Source organism: Schistocerca americana, chromosome 3 (genome assembly GCF_021461395.2).
Source record: "Schistocerca americana isolate TAMUIC-IGC-003095 chromosome 3, iqSchAmer2.1, whole genome shotgun sequence".
In the NCBI taxonomy this organism is placed as follows: domain Eukaryota; kingdom Metazoa; phylum Arthropoda; class Insecta; order Orthoptera; family Acrididae; genus Schistocerca; species Schistocerca americana.
Window position 1 is genome coordinate 39233905 of NC_060121.1, and position 10429 is coordinate 39244333.

General features: G+C 44.2%; 1 protein-coding gene across 3 annotated transcripts in view; it reads right to left on the reverse strand.

Annotated features, from left to right (window-relative positions):
• Nucleotides 1-7685: 7685 nt before the first annotated feature.
• The window catches only part of LOC124606996 (RNA-binding protein 34), a 92574-nt gene continuing 89830 nt past the window's right edge, over nt 7686-10429 (reverse strand). For all 3 annotated transcript variants that reach the window (XM_047139143.1, XM_047139141.1, XM_047139142.1), the window contains exon 6: nt 7686-7857. In XM_047139143.1, the coding sequence (XP_046995099.1) occupies nt 7841-7857 (17 nt within the window). In that variant the 3' untranslated portion in view covers nt 7686-7840. The remainder of the gene's footprint in view (nt 7858-10429) is intronic.

A 10429-nucleotide genomic window follows, 5' to 3' on the forward strand; every position in this document is an offset into this window, starting at 1 on the left:
ATACTGTTTTCATATGACACTATTTTCAGCAACAGTTTTACTTGCACCTGTAGAAAACGGTTATGAGCGGGTGATTAAATTTGTAATACAGTAGTGTTACCAATCACTTAAAATAAAGGAAGATTAGTATTTCAAATCTTTAAATATCAAGCAAAAGGTGACTGGATGACAATGGGAAGAAAACCAGTCGTATCGTTTCCTGATAAATCGTCTGGTATTTACCTTAAGCTATTTAGGAAAAGAAAGGAAGGGAGATCAGGGTTTAATGTCCAGTTGGCAACAAGTTCATTAAACACAGAACACAAACTCTGATTCGAGAATGAAATCTGCAATGTGTTCTTAAAAGGAACTGTACCAGTGCTTGCCTGAAGTGGTTCAGGTAACCTTAATCTAAATGGTTACATGGGGTTTTAACGACGACCCCCTTAATGCCACATCACTGCAGCATCCCATTCTTTTCTAGCTACTAGAGAAAAGCTAAACATGAATAGGCAATTACCATTTTGAATTCCATTCCTTGCAAACATGTGTCTTTTATCTTTACCATACATACATTGATAAACAGTGAATACTAGCACTACCTGACTTTCACGCAAAGATCACAAATTTACTGCAGTTTGACTATAAACACTAAGAAATTTAAAGTTAATGTATGCACAATGCTGGGTTTGGGGGTCATTCAATAACAAACTCCACGAGGTGGTGTAAACTCCACGAGGTGGTGTAAACTCCACTGCACATGATTGCAGTAAAGCTGTATCAAATTTTACTTCACAGTCAAGGGTGCTCCCCATTTCTACCACATACAAAACATGGTCACGAACTGGCTAGCCCGTTAAGGTTGAGTGCCTCTAATTCACAAACCCTTAGCAATGAACACAGGGAAAAATCATGGCAAGTGCCAGAAAATTACCTAGGGTATTGATTAATCTTTTCCAATACTCACGACTGTATTAATTCCGATAGATGTAAGCAAAAATACCCCCTTGTAACAGAATAATCTTACTGAAATCTTGCACTCTGCCTTTTCTCTGCCCCAATGGATGCGTCACCATGTATTTTGAATGGGTTCTCGATTCAGTGTAAACTATCTGAAGAAATATAAAAATGGTACAATTCACTCTAGTAACATCACAGTGCCTACGGTTGCTACTCAGTAACATGTATTATTTGGTATCTGTAAGAGCTGGTAAGTTCCCATTTTCAGTATTTCTGGAGATAATTTACACAGTATGAAATATGTAAAACAATCAGGTGTCATCTTAAGGGATGACCAGTTTTGCTTTTGGAAAGACAAAGCAGCAGATAGGCATTGTCTGACGTATCAGTATACCTGTGTATTTGAAATTCGACACCCATTTTTCTACCTTTACCATACACATTCACTATATTGCGCAGTAACATAGGTGTCTACCATCCAGTGAAAGCAAGGAAGAATTCTTGTCAGTACTGAATGGAATGAACCGTCTACTGAGCATAGATTATGGACTGAGAGCAAACTGAAGAAAGACTAAGGTAATGAGAAGTAGCAGAAATGAGGTTAGTGAAACTTAATATCAAAATAGGGAACCACGAAGCATACAAAGTGAAAGAACTCTGCTATTTTAGAAGCGAAGTAACATATGATGGGCAGATCGGGGCAAATACAGACCACCACAGGCAAAGAGGGAATTCCTGCCTAAAACAAGTCTACTACTATTGAACACATCACAATTTGATGAAGATATTTTTCAGACTGTACATTTGGAGCACAGCATTGTATGGAAGTGAATCGTAGGCTGTGAAACACCTGGAAAAGACGAGAATCTAAGGACCTTAGGTGTGGTGCTATAGAAGGATTTTGAGAATTAGGTGGTCTGATAAAGTAAGAAATTTGATTTTCAGTAAAATTCTTTAGGAAGGAAATATGTGGAAAATACTGACACAAGTAAAAGACAGGATCTTTTGTTTTGTTTTAGGGTGCAAAAGCAACTAGGGTCATGTCAGAACTGTAGAACTAGAGTTAAAAGCGACTACACATTAAGCCCAATTGATGGAAGAAAAGACAGCTAAAAACAGGTACTTGGAGAAGGATCAATAAAATACACCTTAAAGAAACAGGTCTTCAACTAAAGATTATATGTGCTTCGCCATATCACTATGATGTATAAAAAGTAAAATGTGATTGACCGCCTGAATGACATTTGCTTAAAGGCAGCAAACACACACACACACACACACACACACACACACACACACACACACAAAAAAAAAGCATTCTGTAAGGAAAGAGCGAACTGTCAAAGATTCAGCAGGACAATGAGCACAAAGTGGTGGGATAGCACCACTTACATGGCAATGGCTAAATAGGCAGTGCCCAATACACAACCTAACTAAAGTGATCTCACTGCAAGAGGGACAGTAGGTGGTCACCTAAGCCAATGGGAAAGTTTTAATTCGCCAGAGCTTGTTCCCATGAAGAGAAGACCAGTGGCAATGTGAAAATGACACCACCTGTAGACAAATGGCAACACAGATATCCTCAGAGGGGGACGGACTGAGGCACGAGGATTGTAGCTTTATTTCCTGTCAGACTGACATGACCAGGGATCCACATAAACATCAACAGTGGCTCCATCAAGAGTGAGCAAGTGAAAGCTTTCCTGGACCCACTGCACTACGGGATGGACTGTGTACAGCACACAGACCCTCTGAAGGGCACTCAGATAATCAGAGCAAATAACACAATTGAAAAACTTGTGTTGCTGACGTAATGCATGGCCTGATACAAGGCTAAGAGCTCTGCTGTACTCAGCAGCGTTACTGAAAATCGTCGGTGCCAATGACGAAGGCATGCCCAACAGTGTGGTCAGTCCAAGAGCCATTAGTGTAAACAAAGGTACTATCACTACGTTCCGTGCAAAGGTCGAGAAACTTACAGTGATAGATCAAATATGGAGCAGTTTCCTTAGGAAGCCAATGAAGTCCAAGATGAACATGGGCCGCTGTGTGAAGCCAGTATGGTGAAGGTTCACACCCATCGGGAAAGTGATAGGTAGCTTGAAGCTGAGCTGCTGAAGCAAGAACCAAAAGCGAATTCCATAAGGTAACAGAGGAAAAGGACACGCCCCATACTGGCGACCGAAAGATTCACTGAAAGCAGGAAGCATAGGAAGGTGGCCATGCACGGCATACAAATTGCATGCGTACCTGCTGAGGAGGAAGTCACAGCAGTATGACAGCGGTAGTTCAGCAGCTTCTGCATAGACTTCTGAACTAGGCTATTGTAAAAGGCACCAGTGGCCAAACGGATGCCACGATGGATCGTATTGAGACCACGTGTAAGATGGACAGAAAATGTAGCTGCATAAGGGAAACACCCACAGTCGAGTTTAGAATGGACAAGGGACCGGTACAAACGAAGGAGGGTGGTCCGATTCACTCCCCAGGGAGTATTGCTGAGGACACATAAGGCACTGATGAACTGCATGCAGTCGATCGGGTAAAACTCATGGAGGACCAGGGAAGATTCCTATCATAGTTCCAACGAATGAAAGAGCAATAGGTCCAAGATGCAAAGACGATGGAAGAAACCAACTGTGATGCCATAAATTCAAACAAACTGTTTGGCAGTGGAAAAGTGAAAGCCATTGTCTATGCTCCATGACTAGAAGACGATAGAGACATCACTGAGGACGCCACTCAAGGAGACAAGTCCATGGAGAAGTGCTATAGATGGCAAAATCGTCAACGAAAAGGGAGCTGGAGATGCCCAGCAGGAGACAGACTATAAGAGGATTAATGGCAATAACAAAGAGGATGACACTCAGGACAGAACCCTGAGGCACACCGTTTTCCTAGATGAAGGTGTCTGACAAGCAGAATCCACATGTACCTCGAAAACTGTCTTTTACAAATTCCTGAAGGAAATCAGGCATGCCACCATGGAAGCTCCAAGTGTAGAGGATATCAGTCCTCCAGCAGGTATCATAGGCTTTCTCCAAATTGAAAAAAGTGGCCACAGCCTGGTATTTTTACAGAAAACCATTCATGACATGAGTTGACAAAGTGACGAGATTGTCAATTGCAGAACAGTGCACTCTAAATTCACACTGTGCAGTTGTTAGTAAACTGCGAGACTCTAGACACTACACCAGCTGGGCATGAATCATATGTTTCATCACCTTGCAAACATAGCTGGTGAGAGAAATGGGGTAATAACTAAAAGGAAGGTGTTTGTCCTTACCAGGCCTTGGTATGGGTATGACAGTGGCTTCACACCAGCACCTGGGAGTGTGCCTTCCACCCAGATGTGATTGTACGTATGAAAGAAGAAATGCTTGCCCGCAGGACAAAGGTTCTGTAACATCTGTACGTGAACATCATCCGGCCCTGGGGCAGAGGATCGGGATGAAGCAAGAGCACAAGCTAGCTCCCTCAGAGTAAAGACAACACTGTAGCACTCACTATTCTAAGAAGAGAAGGGTATCCTCCACTCATTTCCGATGAAGGAAGGGAGGGTGATACAGGGAGGAGCTCGAAATCTCATCAAAATAGCGGCCAAAGATGTTGGAGATGGCAATGGGATCCATCATGACATCACCTGTTACTCTCAGGCCGGAAATTGGGGAATAGATCTTGATCGGAGATTGACCCACATGACGAAAGAGGGAGTGGAACTGTTAAAAGAACTAGCTTTTTTGCTATCACGAAGAATGCGACAACAATGAGCATCCAACTGTTTGTAACTAATGCAGTTTGTCATTTTGTAGGATGACTGTCAAAAACACGGAGAGCATGTCTCTGCACACAAAATTGCATTGCAGCATGCTTCAGCCCACCAAGAGCACAGTGCAGCACAGAAGAACAGCGAGGAATGGAACATTCTGCAGCAGTAAGGGTAACGTTTGTAAGTTATCTATCTTGTCACCGTAACTTGGGAAATAGGGTTCGTTGAAGGTCGCAGGGGAGGAGTAAAGCCTCCAGCTGGCCTTAGAAAGTTTCCGTTTGGGTGTGCATGCAGGTGGGGTAGGAATCAGTTGATGGATAGCACATGGGAAACAGTTGCTCGAGTACGTATCAGAGAGAATGGACCACTTGAGATGATGGGCACGCTGGGCAGTGCAGAACAAAACATTCGAATGATAACAGGTGTGCATGGAGTCGGAAAGCAATATGACTGTTCCTGTGTACAGAGAAGGGCACCTCTCTAACACGTTCTGGGAGAACTCCGAAGGGGATGGTGCGCATTAAAGTCACCATGCAGCAAAAGGAGGTGAGGGAGTTGCCCAATAAGCGGGAGGAAGTTTGCCCTGGTGACACTGGATGATAGATGGATGAAAATAGCACAAAGGGAAAATGCCAGGTGTGGAAGGAAAACGTGGGCTGTAACAGCTAGAGGCTGAGTACTCAGGGAGATGGGTTGACTATGAATGTCATTCCTGATGAGCAGCACAATTCCCCCAACAGATGGAATGCCATCCTGAGTGAGGTGAATGCAGACCGGTAAGAAATGCGGCAGCTCAAAGCGGTTGTGAGAACATAATTTTGTTTCCTGGAGGCAGTGGACAAGCAGACATTGCAATTCTAAGAGCAGCCGTAAGTCCTTTATGTGGATTGAAGGCCACAAACCTTACATTGGTAGTCATTACAAAGAGGGGAGGGGGGGGGGGGGGAAGGGGGGACGAAGGAGTGTCACACCTTGGCACCTGCTGAGTGCCTGCCTTCTAACTGCTACAGGGCACTGAGGCTGGAGGATACTGCCATGAAATCTGCAGAGCCATCAGCATTCACCTTCTATTAGTCTGCAGAGTTCAGGCCATAAAAAACGCTTGTCAGTGTGCACAGACATCACGGAGGTCAGCTGGGCATGGGTATCATGTGGTGACACCATTATTGAAGAGGATCTCTAAGTTGGTGAAAGAGATGACCTTTGTTCGATTTCTTGGAGCCTTCGCAGCTGGCAGATGGAAGACTGTGACTTTTGCTGGCTGGAGGGACGCAGGAAGTCTTCACGGGACTATTCATTTTGTCCTTTCTGGCCTGTTAGTCATGTAGCAGGTGGCTTCATCCTTTGAGATGAAAAGTTTCACAGCTGGAGGAGGAGACTGGGATGCTACCATGACACCGCAGTGGTGAATTTGAGGTCATGTCTACGTGACCATGCCCTTTGTGGAGTGAGAAACAACAAGAACAGTACTGTAAGTACTGGATAGTAGAATGCAGGGTTTCTGACTAGCCACCAACTGGGTAAAGCACTTTTTCCTTCACCCGGATCTCCTGGGCAGAACCCTCATCAAGATACACAGGACAATCTCAGAGGCAGTGGCATGGTCTCCATTGCAGTTGATACAGGGGGAGAAGGAGACGGACAATCGCCCTCGTGTGCATCCCTACCACAGGTTACACATTTGGCCGGGTGTCCACACACGGCCATTCGAGTGTGGTTGTAACGATGACACTGGTAGCAGCACATCAGGTTGAAATATATGGCCAGACTGCGGTAACGTCATAACCTGCTTTGATCTTTTACAGAAGCAGCACTCCATCAAGAGTGACAAAAAGTGTGTGTGGGCACTAAGGAGGCGTCTATATTCATCAGCCAATGGACTGCAATGACACCCTGATCAGAGACATACGTTTGGATTTCTGCATGTCAGACAATCGAGCAGCCTAGTGTAGATAACACCATGGGAAGAATTCAGCATTTGATGGACCACAACACAAACAGGATAGCCATGGAGGGGCAAAGCTGCAAACAGTTTTTGTGCTTGATAATCAGAAGTAGTCTCCAAATGCAAAGTGTCATTACAAAAACGAGAGCAAGATTCCATAGGGTCAGCAATTGCATCAACACCTTCCTGATTAATTAACGGACTTGCGGTAGCAAAGGACTGACCTCCGTCAGTACATGAAACCACGAGGAACTGTCTTTGAATTGTTAGCCTCATTTTCTTTATGTTTAGTAGTGACTGACTGAAGATGATTATGTCATTGCTTGGAAATCCCCCAGATTGCCAGTGTCTCCAATAGCGCCCTCCTTCCAGCTGGGGGGTCCATTCAGAAGGGCATGCACCCACCTTAGGTGATTTCGGAAGGTAACAGCTCAGGCTATCACTCCCTCTGTGGACCTGGCCTGTACCATGATGAGTTGGGTTGAGGGGGTACTCGACATCACGGGCATCAGCACCCTGGCCTGTACCAGGGGGTACACGCAAACCATACATGTCAATCTGGGGCTGGGAATTATGCGTTACCCTGTCACCTGTTACACGTTAGACGTGTGTGCTGGCCTTCGGAGTGCACATGGAGAAAGAAAGAAAAGTGGACCCTCAAATGCCAAAGCCTAGAAAGGATAGATGTTGAATGAAGAAAGAAAAAAAGGAAAGAAAAACACTTGAGAGACTGTTCTGATACCGGCTTCTGAAAAGACAGAGCACAATTCCGAAAACATCCCAGACATGTTGCCCAAGGGAAGGAAAAACAATAGCAAGAGGATATACATGCAGCATGTAAGAGAAACGCTGCACAGGCTGGTGGCCCGTGGAAGCCAAAGAGCCCGCCCCCTGTCGGGAAAGACAGGATCAGAAATGCCAAAACTCATGATCTAAATAAAGTTGTTCTATGATATTTTGCATAGTCAATGAAGGTGGAGAGGCTTCCGTGTTATATTTTAAATTGTAAACTACAAAGGTCACACACAAAACTTTTTCTGACAGTAGCATAACTTTATTCAGTATTATACATTACATACACGAAACTACACTACTAAACAGAATGTTTTATTTTCTTGGTCTTCTCATTTGCAGATTTGGCCTTATGCTTCAATTTCAGGGCTATAATCTTTTTCTTCTGTTCAGTTTTATTTATTTTCTGTTTCTGTAAAAAGAAAAAAGATATATTAAAGTTATTGATGACAAATAGCACTATTTATAACAAAGCACTACACTATAAAAATTTAAGACTTGAAATTCCAAAATTTCTACACTAGCTCTGGCACAGTAGAAGTGACTGCCAGCAACAGATAACAAATTCAAATTCTCAATGGTAAACCTTACGTGTGTGTGTGTGTGTGTGTGTGTGTGTGTGTGTGTGTGTGTGTGTGTGCGCGCACAATTGGGGGGGGGGGGGGGGGGGGGGGGGGGGGGGGGGGGGGGGGGGGGGGGGGGGGGGGGGGGGGGGGGGGGGGGGGGGGGGGGGGGGGGGGGGGGGGGGGGAGCTTCTGAAGCAGCTGCCTTCAACTGCTGTACTGAAATATCACATGGCTCCTTTCTTTCACCATATATTTTTAAAATTTTAAGTATACAGTTATAGCATAGTAGTATGTTTCATAGTAGAAATACCTTACAAAATTTAGAAGGAAGTTGTTCTAATATGTCTTCTAACTAGGTCTATCAGGCACCAACAGTTTTTTTTTGTCTGCATGGTATGATTCTGACCTTTATTAAGTAGGTCTGATAAAGCATTTCCTTAGCAGTGTACATAAATCATCTTACACAACTGATTTTTAATAACCCAAAGAAAGGGGGGAAACTCCAAGATGACATATACACAGAAGACATAAGCAAATCAATAAGTTTACATACAGACAGTGAAGTATAGAAATTCTTTTGAGGGTCCTGATTTTTAACTACCTAAACTCATGATCAAAGAAGTTTTGCCTTAACAGTTATCGTCATTACAATGATAGCACGCATGTCCACAAAAATTTATCTATAGAGTGAGGGAGGATATGCCTATAAACGATAAATCAAACAATAGAAGGTCCAGTTTCATGTACCAACAATATTATGAAAAGCATAGATGAGTATGCACCACAAAGATACCTCGAGTTGTGGACAGGAAGAATAAAAAGACTGTTACACATTGAGCTTTCAGCCAAAGCCTTCTTCAGAAAGGAAAAGCACATCTCATGCATACATTATCGCTATTTCCAACTAGAATATCTCTACTCAGTGTCCATTCCCACCTCTTCCTTCCTGTGTTTTCTCATCACCTTCCAAACTGCAAGTGCTCTGATTCTGGCCAGAGAGGCTGGAGATAGTGGTCATGTGCATAAGATGTGCTTGCTGATGTGTATCTGTGTTTCCTTTCTGAAGACAACATTTGTTGAAAGCTCAATGTGTAACAGTCTTCTTGTTCTGCCTATCTGCAATGCAATGCATCCTTTTTACAGTGAGTAGTAACCTTACAGTGAGTAGTAGTAGTAGTGATAATCCTTGCAGTCTCTACAAAAATTATGAAAAATCTAATTGCACATTAAGTCACATTGCATTATTTCCTCATTCTTTTTCCCCTCCCCCCCCCCCCCCCCCCCCCAACACCGGTTAACCATTTGCTCCAGGGTCTTTCCTACGCAGCTCATTAAGGTGATGTTCTGATAACAACGTGAACATATTTGGTCCTTATCTGGTTCAAGGAGAGGTATCAAAATTGCCTCGCTGCACGAGTTGGGAAAGTGACTTGTCTCCCACATCAAATGAAAAGATTCGAGAAGGATTTACTTTGAGGTTACTAGAAAATGCCCAAGCAGGATGCACCAGATTTGGTCATCATCGGGTGCAGTGTCATGAGCCTCACTCAGTGTAACATTCAGCTCCTATGTGTAGAAAATGTAGTTGTACACCTCTGGATTGTTGGATCTGAAGTCCAACTGGCCCCTCTCTACAGTCACATTGTAGTGGCAGAATGGTGGATCCTGGGTGGCATGAGCAGTAGTCATTGCATAATGCTCTGCCATCGCCTGGGCAATATATCAAAGCATTGCGTGGAGACACCTTGTTTCAGGACTGCTGCTATTGGCAAACAACTGTGTTTACGGGAAAGCATCCTGATGGATTCCTATGTTTATGCAGAACAAGAGGAATGGTTGACAGAATCCAGGGACGCTTGCCATGATCTTTCCTTGTTCTCCTGGATGAGGCGTCAAGCCCTGGCCCTATCAACTTTGAAGACTGTGAGGTTTTCTGCTGTTGGGCGGCACTTGAACCATCACAGAACTACATGGCCAACCCCAACTACTGACCAGTACACATCCATCCACCTAGAGACAGGTTGCCTCCAAAAATGACTGGAGGACTTCTGGATGGAGACATCAGCGGCATAATGGATCACCCGTCCACTGTGGCTCACCCACTCTGGACATTGTTGTGGTGCTCAAACACAGTCAGCTGGCTGAACAGTGTCCAGACAGCTCTGATGATCATTCATCTTGGCTGTGTCTTTTCAGGGAAAGCTGGTCACTGGAATGAAGGTCACCAGTGACTTGCCACCGAACGAAGTCCACGAGGGTGGGACAGAAGAGAGTTCAACAGCTATGGACTAACCAGCACCAGCATTGAAATGAGTGGTAAAGCCTTTGTTGAGGAAGCACAGCTCATGAAACAGCATGTGGCTCTCCAAAACCTAGCCCCAGGGGTTGAGCCCCACAATATACGAAAGGCACTGAAGT